The sequence below is a fragment of the Mercenaria mercenaria genome, chromosome 19 (genome assembly GCF_021730395.1).
Source record: "Mercenaria mercenaria strain notata chromosome 19, MADL_Memer_1, whole genome shotgun sequence".
In the NCBI taxonomy this organism is placed as follows: Eukaryota; Metazoa; Mollusca; class Bivalvia; order Venerida; family Veneridae; genus Mercenaria; species Mercenaria mercenaria.
In genome coordinates, this window is record NC_069379.1 from 40720164 (window position 1) to 40746362 (window position 26199).

The 26199-nt window shown below is 34.2% G+C and overlaps 1 protein-coding gene across 1 annotated transcript; it reads right to left on the reverse strand.

Annotated features, from left to right (window-relative positions):
- Positions 1-655: 655 nt before the first annotated feature.
- LOC128550896 (atrial natriuretic peptide receptor 1-like) lies at positions 656-25358 on the reverse strand. Its single transcript, XM_053530904.1, has 8 exons — positions 23801-25358; positions 11391-11502; positions 9827-10022; positions 9275-9410; positions 8050-8141; positions 6647-6740; positions 5921-6035; positions 656-5554 (listed from the first exon to the last, which is right to left on the reverse strand). The coding sequence occupies exons 1-7, from the start codon at positions 24465-24467 to the stop codon at positions 5935-5937; spliced, it is 1398 nt and encodes a 465-aa protein (XP_053386879.1). The 5' UTR covers positions 24468-25358; the 3' UTR covers positions 656-5554; positions 5921-5934.
- Between the last annotated feature and the right edge of the window lie 841 nt (positions 25359-26199).

Sequence of the window (26199 nt, forward strand, 5' to 3'; positions counted from 1 at the left end):
GCCGATTCAGATGGGTTCATGTGTTGCGTCGTTTCAGATGATTCGAAAGCTGCGTCGGTTTAGATGATTCGAAAGCTGCACTTGCATGTTTCCAGGTTTTCCGTTTTATTGATTTATTCTTTTCAAACTTTACTTATCAAATTGTAGCTTGTGAATACTGCACAGTGCAAACTGTAAACCATATAAATACCAGTTTATTCATATAGTGCTGCCTCGTAGTTTTACAACAGGAGATGCATAAATGTCAGTATTAATCGTACAATAATTACATTATTATATAACTACATGTTGTTATGTTAAATATGAGCAATTTCGATAAATATATCATGTTTAACTTATATGCTAAAGGTTAACTGTGTTTACGTGACATTAAGTGCTGACGTGAATATTCTCCCATCGCAGAAGAAATGAAAGAAGAGAACGAATAATATTAATGGACGGATGACGGACAAATTGGTGATCCGAATAACTGACCATAAAACAATTCATTACGCTGTGAGTTAAAAATGAAAACTGCTTTTTCAAAGGCTTATGCTCGACGTTTTCGGTGTATAATATTATATGCATATCGCATGCATTTCAGGGTGATAGTGGATACTGTTTATCCGAGAATTATATAGCCAGCCCAAATTAAAACGGAAATAGACATTTTAAATAGTTTCCAGTATCCGCTTTTATTCACAAGTTCATGTGATATCAGTTTTTTATCAACTAAAACCATCAAGAAAACACAACAAAATGCTTATGAAAGTATACATTTTAACAGCACTAAGGAACCGGACTGGAAGCCATAAGGTCTAGCTCAATAGCGAGCAGGATATGGAACGCTATTTTATCATTTGGAATGGCGGCAAATATACAAATTAAAGCTAAGTTGTTTTATTTCTAAAATGTCATTGAAATATATTTCTGACATTTTGATAGAACAATTGAAAGAGAATGTTGCATTTGTTAAGATAATGTATAGTAATACAAGGTCACAGAAGTGAAATTTTGATATGATATTGCTAAGTGCAAATGTTACAGGAAAACTGCCCATAGGAGATACATTGCACCCGCCCGCTTAGCTCAATAGGGAGTGCATAAGTCTACGGGTCGCATGGTCGTGAGTTCGATCCCCAAGTGTGACGTATGTTCCCCTTGAGGATTTGATAAAGACATTGTGTCTGAAATCATTCGTCCTCCACCTCTGATTCATATGGGAGAAGCTGACAATTACTTGCGTAGAACAGGTTTGTACCGGTACATAATCCAGGAGCACTGGTTAGGTTAACTGTCCACTATTGCATAACTTAAAATACTTTGGAAAACGGCGTTAAGCACAAAAGAAACACAAAGTAGATAATACACAACTCCTCATCTTTCATGATTAAGAATATTCTTCAAATGAGTGAAAGATTTGTAACCTAAAATTAATCTGGATATATGTGAAAACACTATAAACATTTTTCATTTTATAAAGAATATATATGCAAACAACTGGAAGCGTAATATATGCATAGGACAGGTAATATGATGATTACAAATATCAGTCATAGACGGGTTGGCTATCTGTTGGTGTTCCTTTGCGAGGTCTCATTCTGACCGCTACGTTATTGGATTTTTTTTATGAAAACGCACCTTAGTTATAATTATATGCATCCTTTAAGTGTCATTAGTCCATTTAATTTTACTATAATATTATTCTGCGTATCTCGTGCTTGGCAGGATGGGGGCTAAGGGGTGTTGCAATTTTCATGAACCCAATCAAACCGAGTCTGACAAAATATTTTGCTGGGTGGCGTTCTATGTTTCTTAAGTGTTCTTATATATTTTCCTATTTAAACTGAACTGAGTTGTGTATTATGTTGTTAAACATCTACCTTGTTCATTAAAATTGAGATAATTCATCAATTAATTAATAAATTAAATTGTATTAAAGAAAAATATGACAACATTTCATATTTGAAAAATTAACAGTTACTACCAGATATCTATGTGAACATAAAATAAAAAATGAAAGAAACATATTTGTGCGCATAAACAGTACTGATAGTTTTCTTTTCTACATATAATGGAAGTTAAAATATGTAATGTCTGAGTAACAAATTGCTTTCATACATCTGACATTTAATGTGATTAAAGCTCAACATAAATGTTAGTTTGAATACTTAACCAAGCTGTTTTCTATCATGTTTAAGTCATTAGAGAAAGATGAAAATCTTTAATGTGGCTGTTTTGATAAATGCAATCATATGTCAATGCCACCAACTCTTACCACTTTAAAATGGATAAAAAAAAATATTTAGGAAGTATTGTACAAAACCAAGAAATACAGACGCAGTTTTATTTAGTTCGTGAGAGGCAAAGAAATGACTGCAACTGCCCTCACGCCCCTAGCACAACCTTACCGGAATTCTATTACAATAAAAATGATTATTCTTCATCATACCAAAGAACCAGAAAATATAATCACACTGGGTCAAGTATAATGGGACATGTTGCAACCTCCATACAGTAAGTAAAGGCCGCTATTGCAATAGTTGAATATTTGTCCATTCAGCCAGATACACACTGCTCTGTAGTATTTTGTGTTTAAAAATGCATGGCTCTTCCTCGGATTTTAAACCGGGTTTCAAAATAAAGAATGATGTCAATTTCTTTCTTATTTGAGTAGAAGAAATTGTTGAAACTTTATATGAGGTGTCCCATAAACCAGGATAGCTTTGTACTTATTTCCCATTTATGTTTGTGCGCTCACGTTGAAATTGCTAAATTATCATTGACCTTCTATTTATTTCGATGTATATTTACCATGATATATCCTTTGGCTTACTGTTGACCATAGACCTTATTGTCGTAGACATCAATTCAAAACGGGACATATTATCTACATTGCACTGAATATCCCGCTATGAAGTAAATTACCAACTTGCTTAATTATAATGAACTATGATTGCTGCATTAAACCTTTAACAGAATCTATTATCTGGTGTTTATGTATGACATTTAGATCAATTAACATGGTTATACTTTTAAAACTTATTTACCATCGTATGTTTCTGTCCTTTGGTGGTTTTATTTAAGCAAATCTAGTTCAGGGAGGTTTTAGAAAAGCTTTCCTGCACAGCTACAGATGAAGGAACACTTGCTGATTCGCGTCACGCATTTTTTGCTAGTTTAGTTTCACAACATAGACACTACATAACCGAGTGTCGTTTAACTTCAAATTTTAGATTGCGAATGTAATGCTTGTAAGACATCACAATATGAACTAATTTGTGAGCGTTTATACGAGTATAAAGTAAAAATGTTGAAAATAACTGGTCGTCCAACACGACATAAACGAACACGTTACCGGCTTGGTTTGACTGAGGCTGTTCATGGACAGTAGTGGGGATGCAAGCTACCGTCTACGCCCTCTAGCCCCGGGTTAAGCAGAACTCAACATTTACACAGGTTACATATACTAGGATATAATTAAGAGACATCCGCAGATATATCCGCAGATATATTCATACGGCGGTGCACATGGAACCCTCAATGATGCAGAGTGCAATTCCATGAGAAGCGGCGTATGGTCCCAAGATAAAATAATGGCCTTATCCTAAACGAGAAAACAATGAGCGGAACTGGAACTTAGATATGGGATCTGTGGTTATGGAGCATGTATATCACAGAAACTGCCAAAAGACAAAATTAAAAAGCAGGCACCATATCCAAGGTCTGGTTAAACAATACCCAAAGCTTTTAAAGCGGGAGTATTGGAACCACCAAAGCCGAAATGCTCAAGCTGTAAAACTTAACAGTGCACTCAAACAACAGAAATGTCGTGCTGAATGATCTGTAGAAATCAAAATATAACAGCTATGATTAAAAGTACGAGGAGAATTTTTATGGACGCCACACGGCACAAACAACGCTGCTGTGATAATAAAGTAAAATAAATTGAAAACATAGGCCGTCCAACACGAGATAAACGAAAATAAACAGCACTGGAATAAATCCATCAATCAAGTTAGCGATCATTGGATGATTTGTAGTAGTTAACATGTAGTTTATACCCGTATTAACGCATGAAATAACATTTAATCCTGGTAGTCACATCGTTACAGTAGCTTGCTGCTAATGAGTATAATAAATGGTTTCCTTTCCACGAGTATCAGAACACCAAAATACATATCAGGATTTGATGATCTTTTCCATAAATAAAAAATAAGAGCCGAAACGTTCCTCCCACATTCAATTCATACAGTTTCTTTTATCTATTCAAAACAGAAAAATCATTTTGTCTTGTTGCTTCAATCTTGACATTTAGCATCAGAAAAAGCAGAATACGTTGTAATTTTATATTCTCTTTAAAGTTTAGTTCAAAAGACGCAATGTAATCATATTCTTTCGGGAATGACGTCAGATCGCGCATGTAATCCTGCGAAAAGGATCTACTTTCAAATTATTATACCAATGTTGTTTGTAATATACGAAAATAAACGCTTTTCTTTTCATGCACAATAGATAGTGATTGTTAATATTGACAGGTAAACAACCAAAGATAGAAGTAAACATTTCTTATACATATATTTGGTAAAGTTTACATAGTAACATTTTTGGGTGAGTCAAACTGTTATAAAGTTTTCATGAGGACAATGGCTACTAATTAACGCTCCCAAATTGATGGCAACTAATTAACGCTCCGGAATTGATGGCAGAATGACGTGTAGCGTTTTTAAACGCCTGTGCTTGTTCTTCTTCCATAGTCTGAAAATCTATTATAAACCATAAGAATTATTTATTTCATGATATTCACTAAATAAATCGTGCGGGTTTTATTTGTTCTTGTTGTTTTTTTTTCTTCAATTAGTTGTTTTGTTTCATTGTTGTTGTTTTTTCAATAGTGTATTTCACGTATCATCTATTTGATTTGTTTGTTTGTTTTTAGTTTAACGCCGTTTTTCAACAGTTTTTTTAGTTATTTAACGGTGAGCAGTTAACCTAACAAGTGTTCCTTGATTCTATACCAGCAGTACTAACCTGCTCTCCGCAAGTAAGTGCCAACTTCCCCACATAATTAGTAGTGGAAAACGAATGATTTCAGACACAATGTCTTTAATCAAACACATTGGAACCTTACTCGGGGAGTTGAATTCTTCATGTGCGGAAGCCATCCAGCTGGCTTAAGGAAGGTCGGTGGTTCTACCCAGGTGCCCGCTCGTGGTGAAATAGTGCACGGAGGGGCACCTGGGGTCTTCCTCCACCATTAAAAGCTGGAAAGTCGCCATATGACCTATCATGTGTCGGTGCGACGTTAAATCAAAAAAAAAAAAAAAACGAAAAAAAAAAAACGATCCAAATATGCAATGTAAGATGTTTATGTGTGCTATAAATGTTCACTGTAAAAGCTTAAGAATCTATGTCAAAGCCATCTTCTTCTTTTATTAACTTTGTCATCGTTACAATTAACTGTGTTCTTTCATTTCATCTGAGATCTTTGCAAGCGTCAGTTGCACATTCTTTAACATCGTCTTCACTGTTTGTCGTGTTGAAAACTTTGAGTTCAATGTGTATGTTGATCCTCCTAATAAAACATGAGCAAAAAGTATAATGTATGACTGAAGATGGCCTATATTAAAGCTTAGCATGATCATTTCATTTATTCAAGCACAATGTGAGTAAGTGAGTTTTACTAGTGCAGTGGGCACAGATGAAAGTACAATCCAATTTAATTTAATAGAATGCTTGTCAGTTAGAAATAAATGTCTAGACATAATTAAGCATAAATATAAACGCTACGCGAACGTCTAGAAAGTAACTGGCTTAGTTTAGGGTTTTCTGCAATTTTTCTCAATATTTATACAGTCAATATTATTCACGCAAAAATCATATCAGGATAAATGAATTAATTGACATAAATAGAGCAATACGTATTATGTATAAATCATACCGTAACATTGGATGTCAAAAGATAAAAGGTATGGGTAGATTTCTCAAAAGCACAGAGCATCCCAAACACAGCCATACATCTATACATCGAAAAGTTGGCCAACAACAAAAAGAAGCTGTAATTGAAAAAAATATTGTAGACAGGTTGCTTAAAAAAAACTGCAACAATTACATTTTAAATATATGAAAAATACAGAAAGGGTAGATAAAAGGGTCGGGTGTGAAAGAAAGTAGAAAATAGCAAGAATATTCAACAGCGAAAGCAACGTTCCTAAAACGCAGTCTCCCCACAACGTAAACTAAACCACAGCAGTGCACATACAACTAAAATACACTGATAAACAAGAAGAAAAGTAAGAAGAAACAAAACAGTGGGGCGCCGACAAAGACACACACACACATACGCACACGCGCGCACGCACGCACGCACGCACAGAAACAACAACAACCACACGCAAGTAATAAAAACAACAGCATGATAACTCCCTCATAGTAACAGGAAAAGGGACATTTTTGAAGGTGGCTTGACGCATTCGATTACAGTTAGTGTCATTTGCCAGAAAATATGCATTTGGGTAGTTTTGTTCCCAATTAAACTGTATATACAGTAGATGTTATACATGATATCATATTTTACTATGAACATTCCATAAGCTTTTTCACATCTTTTGCACAGCTTACCATACCATTGTTTTCACACTTTGAATTGTCAAAACCAAAGTTGTACCTGAAGGGACATTGTCATAATCAGCTCCCCAGTGTATTCGAGTACCAGGTTCAGGCACGACCTCTTTCGATTGTCCTACGTAATTTAGAACAACCTGATAAAATAGACCTTAAATTAAACGATGCCTTCAAAACGTATTTTAAATATTTTCTGAACCAAAATTTTATATTCGGAGAATGGAAGAATACTAAATCTAAAATAAACATGTTTGTGAATATATTATACTTTATGAAACATGTGTAGCTTTGAAAACGGTGTTTTTAAAGGCGTTTAACTGTCCGGACGTGGAGCTCCTTTAGGCAGTCCTTTTCTGGAATTTGATGTTTACATCAGTATACTGACACTTGTGTCGTAAAGTAATATACATGTTTACATGCTGTTCAAATTTCATGTCAAAACAACTCTTTCTTTCTATGATTTGGTGTTGTTTGATTTTTGTTTCTCAACGCCTACTTCGAAACCTTAAGGAAACTAGAGCTATCACTAAAGGTGATGAATGTACCCCACACATGCACTGACACAGTACATTGCAATCTGACACACACAAGACTGTATGTATACAGACTGTATGTATACAGTATAGTAACAAAACACAAAGTCACATAACTATGCAGAATATTTATCTAAAAGAACGTAACATACACCATGCACAACTAGGGTTGGTACTGATCACTTGTGTGAAGTTTCCTTAAATTATGTGCATGGGTCTGGAAGATTAAGCGCGCACAAGATTGCATATGCAGACTGTATGTACATAGTATTTTAACAAGAATCAAAGTCCCATAAATCTGCAATTTTTGTTGTTGAAAGAACCTAACATGCCCTATGCACAGCTGCTGTTGTTACTGATCACTTGTGTGAAGTTTCATCAAATTGTGTCAAGGGGATAAGAAGAGATGGTGCACACAAGATTGTGTCTATGTATATAGTATAGTAACAAAAAACAAAGTCCCGTAACTCTGCAGTTTTTTTTCTGAAAGAACCTAACATGCCCCAAGCACAGCTACTGTTGTTACTGATGACTTGTGTGAAGTTTCATTAAATTGTGTCAAGGGTATGAGGAAAGATGGAGCGCACAAGATTGTTTCTACGGACAGACAGGCGGACGGACATATAGACGGACGGACAGGCAGACAGACAACCTGAAAGCAGTATACCCCCTTACAACTTTGTTGTCGGGGGGTACAACTAAGTTTTCAACTGTTGTCGATAAGGTAAGCAGGTGTAGGCATGATCTTACGACCTCGAATTAGCGTAGTATTTACACTCTTAGGTGTCTACAATGGAGTAGTCATTCATTCTTGGAAATTTTAAATGTCAGATCTAGGTTTTAACTTGTTCTTTGAAAAACTTTATATAAGTAATAATATTGATGCAGACAATTTTAGGTTTTTATATATAACCTGAAATTTCCCTGTATTTGGGTCCATATCTAGAAGTGAATAATCCATTATTCTGTCACCTTTTTCGTCTATAGTCACAGCACCTGTGATACCTAAAATAAAATTGTCAGAATCCATTATCCACACGTACATATGAAACGTTCATGTGGGAAAATTAAATAATTGAAGAAAATTCCTAATTATTCTGGCACAATTTATTTTTCATTTAGTTTACGTCATTTTTTCTCAGTGAAATAAGCAACGAAAGGTGTATGTTGTCTGTTTGTTTGTCTACCTATAGATATAGCATCTATCATTTTATAGAAGTCAGAAATATTTACAGAGCCGTATCAAAACAACCGTTTATATAATAGTGTGCTGTTATTTGTTTGTTTGTTTGTTTGTTTTGGGTTTAACGCCGTTTTTCAACAGTATTTCAGTCATGTAACGGCGGGCAGTTAGCCTAACCAGTGTTCCTGGGTTCTGTACCAGTACAAACCTGTTCTCCGCAAGTAACTGCCAACTTCCCCACATGAATTATCAGAGGTGTAGGACTAATGATTTCAGACACAATGTCGTTTATCAAATAGTCACGGAGAACATACGCCCCGCCCGAGGATCGAACTCGCGACCCCGCGATCCGTAGACCAACGCTCTTACCTACTGAGCTAATCGGGCGGGCTTTTATAATAGTGTGCTGTTATAAAGAATTTCTATGATAAAATGTCTTAAAACAAGAATACTGGAAACATATAATGTAACACCTTGAAAGCAAACGATATCATACTCGGATGGATTGAGTACGTGGAATATACAAACACTCTGCCAGAGTACAGTAATTCTTTTCACAGCCTTTGCAGATGTTACAGACGCTGAGGAAATACAAGTCTTTCACTATTTATGTTTACATTTAACATAAGAATGTTTAATTATTTAATGTCTTGCGATCAAAGGGCATTGGTGAAAAACATAAAAGTTTTGTTACAATCGAATTTGTCATTCATTAGTTTTGATCAAATTTGTGAGAACCATTTGCGCATAATCATGATAATATAAATAGAAAAGTATTCAATATGAACGTTTTCTATGTCTATACATATATACGCAGCTTTTGGCTGTGTTCCGGGACCCTGGCTGTCCATATTCGATCTTTCTTTGTGTTTTATAGATCGAGAATACCAATATTATTCAAGAGGAATCGCCCTTTACTAATCTATAATATTGTTTAATATAAGAAACACTTTACCGTTAATTGTTTTGTTCCACATTCGTCGTGTTACTGCTGAACCATCAGTGATTGATTCGCCAGCTTCGATCGTCTCGTTTAAGGCAAGTGCATATAGTACTACTGCATCATGGAATGCACCGACATAACTGTTTACCTGCAAACAGACGTCAAAATTATAACTGTAATGGGCGAGAAAACGTTATTGCGTTATGATTAGTATGTTTTATCTATTAACTGCACATACTTCTAGTATTATGTCATTCACACAGACTAATCTCGACTACGCCGTTCTTACTGTCAATAGATCAACCAAACATCTGGGTGATATTCTACTGTCTCACAAATGTTTCATTTATGCGTGTGTAAACTCAAAAACTAAGAAATAATGAGTTATACACATCGATTAGAAAAGGCATTTATGTTAATGTGTACATGTGCTCAGTAATCGTGTACGTGTGTACAGATTCACATTCTTAAATTTCAACGTGCGGCTGTGTATTTTAAATGTAGATTCACCTGTTAGAATTTGTACTTGGCTTTTTATACGAATGTAAAACAAAATTCACTCACCTCCCCTTCGTAGGAGGTAAAGTTTTGGTAACGTAGTTTTGATCTAAGCTTGACTTCGTTGCTGAAACTACTATATTCAGGACTCTTTTGTTTGCGTAGTGATATTAGCATTAGGGCCTCGTAAGCATTTCTGGCTTTATTGTTCCTTTCCACTGTATCCTCTTCTCTATACCAAGGCAAATCAAATTCGTTTTCACTGAAATATCATATAGTAGTCATTTGATATTTACAAGTATTAATAAAAATGTGTCATTCAAATTTTAGTATAAAGAATTTTGAAGTGTAATGAAGTTACGTATTACACAAGTAATGTTCAGTTATATAGTATATATCTAAATAAGAATATATAAGTCAAAATCTTAATTTAGGTTTGTTTCAAATTTTATGTCAAACTCAAACTAGATTCTTTTGAATCAATAAGATTTTTCTCAAAAGAAGCAAGAGGGGAAATAATATAAATGAATTATGTCGTGAAAAAGAGACGTTGAAGAAAGCTGTTTTAAACTAAACAACCAAAGTATCAGCGTAAAAGCATTAATACTTCAGACTTGTTTAAACAACATTTCGCAGTCAGTGCAATGAATAATGACACATAAAATAAAAAGGAAAAACAAAATTCAAATGAAGTCTTACTAACCTCCTAGATTGATGATGAGAAACTCATTTTCCCTTTTGTAGAGGCCGAGCACGTGCACTCGTTACCTTTGATAATATCTTGCCATTGTTTCGAAACTGGACGAGGATATCGAGCGAAAATATTAAAATTGTGTCTTACTTGTCTCATAGATAGATTATTTAAACACATGTTTCCTATTGTAGAGGCCGAACTTGAGTGCTTGTTACCTTTGATAATATTCAATTAGTGTACCTCTTAGATGGATATTGAGAAACACATACCCTCCTGATTGAAGAAGGCGATCTCTTGTACTCGTTACCCTTGAGAATATTCAGTGGAATTTTACCTTACTTCTAGATCGATGTATACGCCAAAACTCCTGTGTCCGTTACACATTTTAGAATATTCAACATGTTCGTAAGTGTCACACTTGCCTCCTAGATCAATGTTAAACACATATTCTCAATCGTAGAAGTCGAGCTCGTGTGTCCGTTATTTTTAGAGATTATTCAAACAGAACCTTACTTGCCTCCTAGATCGATGGTGAGAAACACTTATTCTCAATTTAAGAGGTCGAGCTCATGTGTCATTTATTTTCGAGATTAATTCAAACAGTTTCTTACTTCCATTACATATCCTGCATGATTGTAGATGTCAACCTCTTGTACTTGTTACTTTTGAGAATATTCAAATGATTCCTACCTTGTTTCGAAATACATATACCTATTGTAAAGCCAGCCTTACGTGTCCAAACATTTGAGTACAAACCGTACTCCTAGCTTGTTGTCGAGAAACACATATTTTTCATTCTTTGACACAATAGAACTGTGTCCGTTAACTTTGTATACATTCATTTGATTCTTTTATTTCTTTAGGAATATATATTTGTCATTGCAAAAGCCCAGTTTGTATGTTTGTTCACCTTAAGTATATTGAAAGCAGACTTACCTTTCTCCTGAATCGATGTTGAGGAACACAAATTCTCCATTGTCGAAGCCGAGCTCGTGTGCTGTAATCATCAATTCTCTAACAGACTCAGGACTGCCACACAGTACAATAACTGAATATAGATTATTAATGTAAAAGTAATAATCTTTTTTTTTCTCATGTTGTGGTGTATGTTACTGACAAACGTTTCAATGTATTCACCGTAAGAAAGTTAGTAACTGATATTAAACAGCACCAAAGAAACTTTTTGTAGTCATTGTTAAGTGTAAGGTTAATTGATTTTGGTGGGTGGAGGAGGGTTAGAGTCTCATTGACACAATACTATATCATGTGTCGCATTTTACAGCTATTGATGTTTTCGGAATCTCTAGATGCACATCCAGGAATTATTCAGACACGTAAAGGCACCAGGGGAGAACCAACAACCTTACATACGCCAGCCAAATGGCCTCTTTACTCATACCGTTGAATTATTAGGAGTCAATGTTATTTTGAAAACCTCAGATATCATGCCTCATGTCCTACGAGTGAGTGCGTCTTAAAAGCATGATATACGGTAAGAATGCAACACAAGCGTGGTTCCAAACCCACATCAATGAGAGTAAGCGGCCTTTACAACTCAGCCGTCCTATCTGTGGTAGATTATTATTCTTCTAAACCGAATTCTGCAAATTATCAAATCAATAAAGGAAAACGAAATAATGTCTTTGTAGCTTTCGTTCTTTTACATGCGTATTTAAACAAAAAAATGTAATCTCTGGTGTCTCAGTAACCATTTGAGACAATGGATTGAAACTTCACATACTGATTTACAGTGGAGATTTGACTTAAATTGCACAGGTTCAATAACTATGTTTTGCTTCAGTTTATACAAAATTATGCTCTTTTTCCGACTTATATGTATTTCAATTGGCACGGCTGTTGAATAGTTGACCGTTGCTGTTCTCCGACAACTCTTGTGTAAGTTTAGAATTTCATATCACATCAGTCAGTTTAAATATATATATATATATATATATATATATATATATATATACAGTCAATATATATATATTTCTTAAAAGTTAAAATTTGACTGTCCTTTTAAATTAACAAAAAAAAAAAAAAAAGAAATCCAACGTCTCGTAATTCTGCTTTGCTTTCAAATAGATACGAGGTTATTCTGAAAAATAAATATTACCATACTTATGCAACACTTTATGGCTTTTGTCATGTTTGTGCCTACACAAAATCTTATCAGCAATGGGAATAGAGATAATACCTCAAATTTCATATCAAGAAACACAATTAAAAAAGTACCGTTAAGTGCTTATATATAACATGTAAGACTGGGTATTATACTTAAGTCTTGACTTGATCATTTTAAAGCATGCTGTTTAGCTTTTTCTGAAACTTCTTAATTGAATATCTATCAAGCCATTTATAAATTTGCTATCCAAATTATAACTTGATTACTGCGGAGAGAACCTATCCAACTGTGATATAGTTATCAAAATCATGCATATTGTATGACATATGAATATATCTTAAGCCTTATAAAATAAATCCAATGTGTACAATATCACATTTCATATATTAATATATGAGCCGTTTCATGAGCAAAATTCTGTATAAAACAGTCTCCGGATTTAGTTTGCAAATCCGGAATTTTCGCAAACTCAGCTACCTTTTACCTTTGACTTTTCTCTGATTTTTTTACATTAAACGATAGTTCTAGTCCCATAGAGTAATAATTGGTCGTTTCCTTCTTTATATGTTAAAGAATGAATTCATGGGAGGTTTTCAAAGTTGGTCCTCCCATGGGAGTATTTTTTTCTCCTATGGGGTTTTTGCTAACCCATGGGAGGTCCCACGGGTGGATTTCTCCCACTTCACCAATTACGGGAGAAAAAAACCGTGGGTTTTTTTCTAAAATTTCAAATCAAAATATTTTAACTCAAATCAATAATCTATACAATAAAAAACTGTTCTGACATGATTTCGCGCTGAAAAAACGACTTTTGAAAAAACTCCCATTTTCATGAACTAAAAAACATTCACTCACTGTTCGAATGCATTAAATCGATAAATTTTGTCAAAAAATAAGACGAAATAAAAAAAATAAACACACAATCATCTGACTGTATCACCGTAGAAACCTGTAGTTCTTGCAGTAAGCCGTAAAATATGAATGTGCGCATGTCCAAACTGAAGCAAACGTAAGAATTTACGATAACCAAAATGTGTTTGTTTATTTATTTATGTGGATTCTCTTAATTGATACCGCCGAAATAATGAATAAATGACCTCAGAAACGCTCCGACGTTTATATTAAGCAGAATTTATAGATTTTATCTCGAAATCATGTGATTTGAGCATTAATTTTTCATTCATAAGCTAACTTTTTACCGTTTAAACGGCAATATTTCAATTAGCTTATAAAGAAAATGATTGAAGCCGTCGAAAACCCCGTTACCATAATTATATAAAAATGTAGTTGTTTAAAAGTGAAAGAAAATGCGTTACAATGGAAACACCAGCCATGCTACAAATGATAGAATTATCAAATTCGCAGACTTCGAAGAGTAAAACATAAGACAGACGAAAAGTGTTACGCCAAGTGATTTGTGTTAAATATTAATATTTTTCATCTTCTTTCACTTTGAAATACCTTAGAGGGTTATGTACTTCAAACCTGGAGAAAGATTTTACATGAAGAGGCAAAGAAACGTGCAATTTCAACAGCTAGAACATTTAATTACACGAAGTACAATGAATTGCTACGATTCGATTATTACGAATCTACCATTTTTACAAGGTATAATTCATCTTAAAAAATATATATATACATGTAAATATTATTAGTTACACTGCTTGTTGGTGACAGGATACGGGATATACGTTGTCGAGGAAATCCATATCAGGCGAGAGCGTATATCCCGTATCCTGTCACCAACAAGCTGTGTAACGATTTTATCTTGCCGACTACCCTTTACTTACATGCTGTAATCTAATATTTTGTAAATTAACAAAGCGGCAGCCATATTTTTAAAACAAAATTCATATCTGAAATGTACTAGCAGGATATGGAATATATCCTGTCTCCACGTGATGTCTATTGACCAATAGAAATGCAAGAAACCTGTAGGAGGCAAGATAAGCATGTATATCCAGGTTGTATTTATAAATTATTCTTTTAAAGCAATAACGAATCAACTAAACATATGCGGCGAAAGAAAAATAGCAGCTTTAAAAGTATCATTAAAGCAACTCTCTCACACTTCAGGCCCCAATGTCACGAAAAAAACTGAAGTAATTGCTTAGCTAAGTGTGTTATTTGAAATGCTTGTTTTTGCATTTTATGCGTCTTCAATGTTGACTTTTTCCTAGATCAAAACACAACAATTCTTAATTTTATAGAAAATGAAGTATAACAATACTAGATATCGCGTGCAATGTTTATTTCTTATTTAAAAAAAAAACACCTTAAGTTCGTTATCTCGTGCTTAAATAGAAATATCGTATTTGCGTGACTGAAATAAGTATTGCAGACAAGTACTACTAACCATACTTTAATTTAGCTATAAATACATTGGTATAGAAAAAAAATCAACATTAGATAACAACAGCTTAAGCAATAGCATAATCTTAAAATAACAGACTTAACTATGTAATTACTTAAGGTTTTTTTGTGAAACTGGGGCCTGGTGAATGTTTTTCAACATATTCATTTCTAAAAAGTTTGTGAAAATAATAGATAACTATTCGTGAAAATACAAGAAGAATGTAAAATTTCTGCATTATTTCAAGAGTTGCAACGGTAAACTACCTTCTTCCCAAGTTGGGCCGAATATTATGATTCCGAACGCACAATCACATTTAACGGGTTAAAAAAAGCACAATAGATGATGAACTGTAAAATTAATGTTCAAGTTAAATATTATAAAATGTCTGTTCTGTACTTTTTTAATCCTGTTTCTCCGTTCTGCTTCGTTTATAAAGCTTCTCAAAATACAATAAATATGCAACAAACGGTTAAAAACTACAAACCTGCATTAAGTCCTTAATCAGAGCCTGTATGTTCTCTCGCACTAATCCGATTTAAAATGACTATGTCATGACAGCGGGGCATTTATGACCTGATGCGCAGTTCGGACTGGTGTATGATGTTGAATATTTAAAGAGTGTGTATGACATTTTTATTACATTGTTATGTCATATGACAGATAAGATTTTAATGTCCCTTGAGACTCTTATCTAATTAAGTGTTACGGTATAAGGAATATTTGTCTTAAATGGAAATATTTCTCATTGTGTGGACATCAGATGCAATATTTTCGCTAACACGCAAGTTTAGTGTGAAAAGAAATAAAAACATGTTTGAAATTCGATCGTACTTATTCTTTTTTCTTTTTTTTTTTTCTTGATTACACAGCGTGATGCGCATTTAGTTTATACATTATTTATTTTTGGTCATTTGTAAAGCAAGTTCTACAACTTACATTAATCACTCTCGACACCTCATTCCTGATTGAATCCACCGTCAAGAGGGTATAAGAGAATGAAGCCACTTTTAATGCTGAGCGCCAAGCAAGGGAACTACTGGTACCATTTTCACGTCTTTGGTATGACGTGGCCGGGGATCGAACCCACGACCTCCCGTACCCGAAGTGGTCGATGCGCATTTGAAAACGTCATACACAAATTCATAACAGTAGGGTGCTGAAACTAGAAAAAAATAAATAGGGAATCGATCCAACCGAAGCGACGAAAATCCAGATCGATCCCTCTACAGTAACATACGGTAGATACCGAATGAGATATACTATCGAAGGAATTAAAAATGTGTCCTTCCGACACGTGCACAGAGCGTCTGACTTCGGATTTTTGGAATAATACGCCTTTTCCTTGTGCTTAATAAGCGTCCATATAACTTGTCCAAACCGCAATGTCATGCGCATGGGCAGTATTTTTTATTACAAAATCTACCTTTAAATCCCTATTGAGGCAGTGCCTTGTTTCATATTATTTTTTTTTATTTCCTTTATATTTGAATACCATGGAGCGAAATTCAAATTCTATTTGCTATTGCAGACTTTACTGATAAATACTTTACGGGAAAATCCAACTTTTTTTTAAATTCATACACTTTTCAGAATTCAAGTTTGGATCTGTGGCAGTAAAAACGAAAATCATTCTGTTTGGAACAGTGAACGTTATATTCCTGGGATTAAAATCAACCGTTGTATATCAGTAAATTACTGAATAAAAATAATACAATAATGTTATGTATTAAATTTATTTCACTAATCTTGTTACTGATCAGACACTCTCTTATCGCTCTTGTTCTTTTAATATCATTCATTTCTGTATATTTTCTTAGCTCTCATTATAGCATATATTTTGAAGGATGATAAATATTTGAGTAGTTTCAGGAGTTATCTCATATGAAAGAAATACCTGGGACAAGTTTCTATAGAGTGAATATAACTTGCATAGTAAGTCGCGAGTTTGTGCGTTGGTCTTGTAGGAATTGAGACTGAGAATAATAATAATAATAATAACGTCTCTCTTATGCATGGTAATTCACGAAACAATTTTAGTCAATGTATATTTTGGTGGTCTGTGTAAAAATAACTGGAATTTTTTATATATTTTACAACGAATCAGATTTTACATCTTGAAAGTTCGTTATAACTACCATTTAATTTATGGGTTTTTTTTATAATTCAAGGACCGAAATGAAGAACGACACCGAAATACCAGTTAATTTAACATTTTCGCGGAAATTAAATAACGGCCATCCCTTCTTAAGTATGTTCGCAATAAGCACTTTTATAACAGACGGATTTTAGAAAAAAAAGCAAAGATCCAAACAATTTAAAAGCAATAAACTTCTGACACACTTGTATATATCTTTAAAAGATCTGACCGCAGCATTTGTGTTAAAACGTATAGCTGTTTCTTTTCTTTTCTTTCTTTCATTTTTTTTTTTTTTTGCCTTAAGGACAGCTGGATATAATAATACCAACATGAGCAACAAAATATTACTCCGGGTATTTTTATATAATAAATTAATTTTCTATTTACTTTGAAGTTTTTCATTTATTTTCCCAAATTTTGCATATCTGATCCATTCTAATATGACAATTTCGTCTTGGTACTTCCAAAACACATTTCGCTCAAATATTTCAATAATTCTCTGGATAAATATTACATAATATTTAATGTTTATTCATATATTTCTAATTGCCGCATTATTTTATATAAATTTACTGACAACATAACCTAGACAATAACCAAGCTCATTTCGGAAAATTTGTGTCGAATTGAATATTCTTTTATTGTTGAAACAATGCGCAAGTATAAGAGGGTATATTTTACATATTAAGTCATGCCTGTAGGTGTGACTTATCTTTCTCCTTTGTATCTGATTGGCTGTTTTAACTTTGTGCAAATGAATGGGAGTGGTATAATATAAAGGGCCAAGCTGTGTTTTATTGGCGTTGAACCAATATCGTTTAAATATGTTTCTACAATCTAAATGTTGATGAGACAGCTGTAAATATTACATTTTAAGGGATTCGCAAAATACACGCTGCTTTTAACACACTGGAATTATTTACGGCGTCAAACGCTTGGAGATAATTTATCTTTAGTATATAGTAAAATAGTAATGTTGCCGTTTTTATGATTTATTTACTCACCCTGTATTATGAATTATTAAAAATAATTTCCGTATTCAAGGAGAACAGTTTGCAGCATGAAACACATATTCACAAAATACATCAAAACATAGCTGACCGGAAAAAGTCAGTTTCTGTTTGTAAATGTGAATGCATGAAATGCAAAGCAAACATTTTGTAGGCATTGTTTCAGGTAACTCGGTGGAACTGATTGTTTCTTCTCTGCCTACCCCCAGCCCCTACTCTCCCGCCCCTATGTACTTCATGAACTTTTGTTTTCATGAAAAGAGTAACAATATTCAAAAGGAGGTCAACTTAATTTTGAAGTCTCTCAAAATGTTGAGATATACAGTTTTACCCTTACTATGCTAAATTGCTATAATGAACTTGTCCCAATTTCAATTTGGACGGCACTAGTCACTGTTACAAGGGAACGCTGACTGAATTCCGAACAGCGCAGATCTTGATCAAACTGCACCGATGTGCAGGCTGATCATGATCTACACTGGTCGCAAAGGCAGAATCAGCCGTGTCCAGCATTATATAGGTTAAGATGATTGATATATAGTTTTCTTGTTAATGGAGTAAAGAAATTAAACTTAAGTTTATTGGTATGTTTAAAAAATTCTGAATACGTTGAAAACTTAAACGTAAGGTAGTGTAAATAAGACAGGGTTTAGAAAGCGAAATATTCTATTTGCCGTGATCTGTTATATTTTATTACGTCGTATATTGGTCGGTGCTACACAGTCGGTCTGGTGTCGTATGATCACTAAGTAAGGAACGCGCATTACCTAATATCCCACAGTCATTGCGCAAGTGAAAGATAATTATCTAAAGAGAAATAAAAGATTTTGACGTATTTAAATTTTCCGGCTCATATTCCTTTCAAGAAACTTAGTTACGACTGTGATTGAAAAGGAAATAAATTATGTTGAAATGAAAACAGATTATATTAAATCAATAGTAAATAATTATCTGCTCTTCTGATACCCGATCCCATTTTAACTTGATAAATAATACTGTTGTTCGCGGCGTTGACTTGTCTTTTTTTGTGCTGCACAAATATTCTGTTTTGATGGAGGCGAAGCAGTAACATAGAACATGGAGCTATGATATTTTTCAATCTTCTCTCCAACAAAACTATGGATTTCTTCTTTCTCTCGCTTTACAAACATTATTCACATTCAAAGTATATTTCAAAAATAAACATTTTGGGGCGATTAATCCAAATACTAGTACAATATGGATTTATCTGAGTCATATCAATATTAACATATTTTTTTTTACATAATGTTGAAAATAAGGACACAAAAATGAGTCGCACACATGCCATTGGTGAGTTTTGTGAAAAAAAAATCAGCTTTCGAATACACAATTACTTAGCCGCAAAAAGCGACATAAAAACGTTAAATGTACGGAATTCCGTTAGGGCCATCGCCTTTGAATGTGTTCATCTGAAACGTGATACTCGATGGTACGAAGATGAAAACGCGAAATCACCAAACTTTGATAACGAAAACACGACAACACGATGACGAAAACGCGACCATGCGATAGTACGATCGTACAGTCGCGTTTTCACCATCGTGCCTATGTGCATAGAAGAATCCCCCCAGCAGAGTTCTGGTTACTATTTGTCATTTTAATTTGGTACTGTTAAAATTCAAAATGATTTCTGTTGATGGTTCATGGGTTGTATAACGTTTTTCAGGTAAAACCAAATATGTTATTTTGCAAACACTCTGCAGGTCAATCGCTATGAGTTTTCTATGTTGTACAAGATTAATAACAACAAAAGAGAATGTCATATTGTACCATGATCAGAGAGTATTTTTGTGTCTAACATGAATATTTCCAAATATTTCGATGAATGTTTTCACAAATATGATGGCTTTTATTTCTACACTGAAAATAAAATTCAAGCAAATACATGTCTTGTAAAACTCAAGTTATCGATGTTGAATTCCATAAGACGCATAACCACGCTGAAATCGGAGTATCGTAAATATTTGAAGAATTTTTTTTTGCAGTTTGCATGGCACATATTTTCATTTTAATGCATCAACGTCTGGTGATTTTCTTCACAAATACATAGCATTTCATTTTCAGTTTTCACATGTCAAAATAAAAAGTAAAGCGGTTAACAACCAAAAGTGACAGGGTTAATATCCTTTAATCAGAAATTTTATTCATGATTTTACAGGAATGAGAAATGCAGTCAAATTATATTTTCAAAGCCTTTTGAACTTGTTCGCCTTCTTAAATTCATTTTCTGTAAATGTCTCTTACGTTGCCAATACAAAATGAATAGTTAATTATGTTGCTTTTGGCTAACTGGCACCTGTAGCTAGTGGAGATCATCAATAAAAATCATGATTTTCATACATGAGGACCCGGGTTCGAATCTGCACTATCTTGAGGGCGGGGGCTGTAGTTCTAAAAGCATAACTTCTAATCTTTTAATTTTGAGCATGCACATGTGCACCGGAAAGTGGTGATGCCATAATGATGATGCGACAGTACGATGGTGTCAACGCAACAGTACGAAGGTAATAACGCGACAGTACGATGATGATAACGCGATAGTACGATGATGATAACGAAAACGCCACAGTGCAATGGTGAAAACGCGACAGTATATCACATTATCATCATCGTACTATCGTATTTTGGCGTTTTCGTTATCGTAGTATCGCGTATTTAACATCATGTTGTCGCGTTTTCGTTATCGTAGTTTCGTTATTTCGCGTTTTCATCATCGTACTATCATATATCGCGTTTCAGATGAACACATTCAAAGGTGATGACCCTAACGGATTTCCGTATAAATGCGATCTACAGATTAATGTGTGATTTGAATCTTCGTAGATGTAGCTGCTCACCCCTCTCATATTTAGCCGCTCCGATAAGGCAAGTGTGGATTTTTAGTCATGAATTCGATCAATGGGTTAGCCGTTTGCTTCATGTTGTGATTAAAAGGATTAGCACTAACCTATTGACAATATTATGCCTGTCGTTACTTATATGAAATAATGTTGAAAAACGGGATTAAACCGAAAATATACAAAGAAAACTAGCAGTCAGTTTAATTGCGACATATACCTCTAAAAGACAGAGAAACGGAAACGGACAAATAAATTTTGAAAAATAGACATTTATATTTATTTCACTGTTTTAATCTTATTGTTTGTAAGGTCACAGAAGTAAAAGAATATCAAAGAAAAACTATTTTTGGAAAACATTGATCTTTCATATATTCAGTTACTGTATTGTGGTCACTTGCTGATATTCATATTGATTAACATTCAAGGATGTGTCAAGGACATTGCCTGTTTTTAATTTTGTTATCGTTTAAAAGTACAATGATTGCGAATATTTATAACATGGTGAAAAATTGCACAATAAGCTTATTTATCAGCTGCACATTTGTCCGAAATCAAAATTAAGTCAGCAAAGAATAATAATACCGTAAACGTAACTTATTTGCTCATTGAAAATCATTTAATGATTAATGTTTTTCGTACAGTATTAGTTTTATACAATTGTTAATGTTAGTTCTGTTTAATTAAAGTTTCTTTAGAAATGAACATGTAAAGCTAACTAAACAAACTACAAACGTATTTTTTATTAACAGTACAATATACTGATGTAAAAATGAAATATTAAGATATAAAAATAGAAACCAAGGTTAAGCTATTTTGAAAAAGGAAAAGCAAAGAAAAAACAACAGCAGGCCTGAATGAAACGAAATTCAAACTTGAAAAGCAGACTGAAAATTAAGAGTTGACTGCCAAAAAAATCCCGCTAAGTAAGATAAAACGATGCGGCTGCACAGAGTTTTCAGTAAAAGCGTAGAAACAATCTGACATAAAGAACTGAGGCTTAGCAAACACTAACGAAAATCTTAATTTTGACCATACAGGTAACAAGAGAAAACGTCACGGGTGAATTCCTGCAGAAGCTGTAAACCCGCCCGCAGGCTATTTCGGTGCGCGTTAAGATATTTATTACCTCTAATAGAAGATAACTAGCATACATTTAATTGAGGTGAGATCTCTTATAAGCATAAATAACTTTACACGAAAATAAGCATTTAGAGTTCTTGTTATTATTATTATCATTGTTGTTATTTTTATTATTATTATTATTTATTATTAATATTATTATTGTTGTTGGTGTTGTTGTTATTATTATTTTAAGAAAATCAGTTCTAATCACAAATTGTTGCGTAAACTACCAAGAACATATTCTATATATGAAAGTAAGAATAAATGGGGGAATAACCCCATTTTCAAAACAGGAGAATAACCCCATTTTCAAAACAGGAGAAATTCTCCCGCAGGTGAACTCTCCCGCTGGAGTTCGCCAGTATCACATGTGGGAGGAAACCTCCAGTGGGAGATTTTCAAAACGCTTATTTTCAGGTCTAATATAGAAACAACAAGACAGTAAAGACTAAGAAATACTTACCAGCGATAAACAATGAATTTCAGAAATTTTGTTAAAACCCAATGGGGTATTTCTCCCGCAATTCTTAAAGTGGGAGAAAACCTCCGATTAGACCTCCAATGGGATAGCGAAAACCCCGCGGGAGAAAAAAATACTCCCATGGGAGGACCAGCTTTGAAGCCGTCCCAAGAGTTCGTTGTTTGAGATATTTGAAAGAAAATGGCCAATTATTTCTCTATGAGACCCGAACTATTGTTAGGTGTCAAAAGATCACATAAAAGTCAAAGATAAAAGGTAGCTGAGTTTGCGAAAATTCCGGATTTGCAAACTAAATCCGGAGACTGTTATAAGCGACAAAAGATAATTCACAATTGAGATAATGAAATATTCATAAAGAACGTTCATTTACCTTTCAAATCTGTAAATTGGAAGTAATTATTTTTATTTGAAGAGCTAACATGTTTTTCAGTATGTCACCGAAGGCATTTTGAGACGTGACGTTATGAAAGCAGTCTGAAGTCATCCTGCATGGCGTGTAATTTTCAAGTATTTAATGCATCAAGTAGTGCACATACCTTTGAATAACTAGAAACAGTTTAAAAAGGTGTTACAGAAAAATAACTTAACCATACATTTCTGCTTTCATCAGGGCCTTTTATCTATACACCGCTATATTTTCATGATGCATGGGTGGTTTGGAATTACAGTGGCCAACACAATTACAAAACAAATAAAATTTATATGTAAAGTATGGGAGAGATTGATTTGCCACAGACAATACATTCTCCAGCTGTTGCAATAGCTAAGCATTGGAATAGTTTCAGTAATATAAAGAAGAGGTGCACAAATTTTATAGTGCTGACTCAGTGGAAGACCACGCCGTTGACACGTGACATGATACCCATCAAGTCAAATTATAATGACACCGATCTGATAGGACTTAACTTTGTACCTATTAGTACCATATCTCACAGCACTGGTATGTCGCGGACAGGGAGCAAACACACACAACCGCGTGCACTCGAGGCAGGAGCTCCACAACCAAGCTACAGAGGCGTTAATAATCTGAGAAGGAATGTTTCTAGGAGAAGGGAGTTCCTTATTGGTGTTTAATTTGCGGTTTCATTGTGAAACATATTTGAGCGGATATTGCCTTCTTTATTGTTTTCACTCACATAAACTTGTATAAATACTATATATAATATTTTGAACACAGAGAAATGTTAATAAAATCAGAATTCATGACCAAACAGTACACATAATGTTACCGGTACTGAATAGTAAGAAACTTACCTCTTGCATTTTGTGATGCTGACTGAAGAATGTCATCAAAATCTGTGTTTGAAGAAAGATCCCTAAAAAATATTTCATACCAGGGAAATATTTCCTTGATTTTAAAGTGGATTGCTGATATTCTGTAAAAACAGTCGGAATATCCTGATGCAGACCTTCCATATTTTTCATACAACAGGCCAAACTTTGTCAAGTTGAATTGGGTTGCGAGTTTGATGATGGCATCAGCTTCTTTCGAATATGTTTCATGAACTCGAGTAAGCAGCTTGAATTTAAATTTATAGTCAAAGTCATATGCGCTTGCACCAGCTGTAATAACAGGTATATTCCAGTGCGGGCTAAATCTCGCTACAGGTGCTACAGCATATGGACAAACTGGTCCAAAGAGAACATGGACGTGTTTATCTTTGTATAAATCCATGGCTGCTAATGCTCCCATAGTCGCTGAGCATTCTGAATCCTTCACATAAGTGAACACTCTATGTTCCGGTACAATGTCACGTTGAACGCTTTCAACCGCCATTTCGATTGCTGGCATCACATACTTAATGCTCCATGGATAACTAGACACTTCAGGTAGGATCACTCCTAATTTTATTTCCATGAAACAACATGGCCTAGCTAGAACTGTTGCAACAACGAAAAAATTGCACAAATGGAAACTCATTTATGCCTGTATTCAGTCCCTTTATTGCGACGTAAGAGCAAATATAATTTCGTAAAAAAATACACTGGAAATAAACAGTATAAAACACTACAAATTCACAAAACCAAACGCTGGAACAACGAAACGCACAATCGTAGACTTCAGTATTTCGTCTAAAACAAGAAGCACTTATTTTAGAATATTTTCCTGTAAGAATTCTTCTTGTATAATAATACTCCTTCCAAATTGAAATAACAGTTCACATCTATCTTTTGAAGCTACTCTAGAGTATTCATTCTAGCATGACTGTATCCGATATCTTTCTCACACCAGCTTATCACCACAGCATACAGTATACCATATAGATACCAGTTTGTTCCCATAGTGCTGCCTCGTATTTTGACAAGTGGAGATGGATTAATGTCAGTATTAATTGTACAATAATTACATTATTACATGATTACATCTTGTTATGTTAAATATGAGCAATTTTGATAAATGTTTCATGTTTAACTTTCATGTTAAAGATTATACAGGGTTTCCGTGACATTGAGTTCTTACGTAAATATTTTCCCATCGCAAAGAAAATGAACGAAAAGAACAAATAATGTTAATGGACGGATGACGGACAAATTAGTGATCCGATAATCTCACCCTAAAACAATTCATTTCTCTGTGAGTTAGAAATGAAAACTGCTTTTTCAAAGGCTTATGCTCGATGTTTACAGTGTATAATATTATGCATATGGCATGCATTTTAGCGTGATAGTGGATATTGTCTATCCGAGAATTATAAAGCCAACCCAAATTAAAACGGAAATAGACATTTCAGTTTCTCGTATCGACAAAAAGTGCTTATGAAATACTACATTTTAACAGCACTAAGGAACCGGAATGGAAGCCATGAGGTCTAGCTCAATAGCGAGCAGTATATGGAACGCTATTTTATCATTTTGAATGGCGGCAAATATACAAATTAAGGTGTTTTTTTTTTTCTAAAATTTCATTGAAACATATTTCTGACGTTTTGATAGAACAACTAAAAGAGAATGTTGCATTTGGTGAGATAAACCCGGTTTAAGTATGTATAGTAATACAAGGTCACAGAAGTGAAATTTTGATATGATATTTCCGAGAGAAAATGTTACAGGAAAAACCGCCCTTAGGAGATACATTACACCCGCCCGCATAGCTCAATGGGGAGTGCATAGGTCTACGGATCGCATGGTAGTGAGTTCGATCCCCGGGCGTTGCGTATGTTCTCGGTGACGATTTGATAAAAGACATTGTGTCTAAAATCATGCGTCCTTCACCTATAATTCGTGTTGGAAGTTGACAGTTTATACTGGTACATAATCCAGGAACACTGGTTAGGTTAACTGCCCGCTGTTACATAACTATTTCATTTTATAAAGAATATACATGTATATGGAAACGGCTCTTACTGGAAACGTAATATCTGCACAGGATCAGTAATAGGGTGATTACAAATATCAATCATGGAGGGGTTGGCTATTTGTTGGTGTTCCGTCGCGAAGTCTCATTCTGACCGCTACGGTATATAATATTTTTTTTATGAAAACGCATGTTAGTTATAGTAATATGGCATCCTTTAAGTTTCATTAGTCCATTGATTTTTACTATGATTTCACTTATTTCGTGCTTGGTGGGATGGAGGCTTAGGGAGTGTTGTACATTTCTTTAACTCAATCAGACAGAGTCTGATATTAATTTGCTGGGTGGCTTTTTATGT

Bases quoted from the DNA above. Each gene is read 5' to 3' on its own strand.
- LOC128550896 (XM_053530904.1), bottom strand. From the start codon at position 24,467: ATGAGTTTCCATTTGTGCAATTTTTTCGTTGTTGCAACAGTTCTAGCT. The intron at 10,023-11,390 runs GTAAGTCTGCTT...ATGATATTTCAG, and splicing joins AACATCGATTCAGGAGAAAG to TGAAAACGAATTTGATTTGC. The intron at 9,411-9,826 runs GTGAGTGAATTT...GTCTGTTTGCAG, and splicing joins TTACCTCCTACGAAGGGGAG to GTAAACAGTTATGTCGGTGC.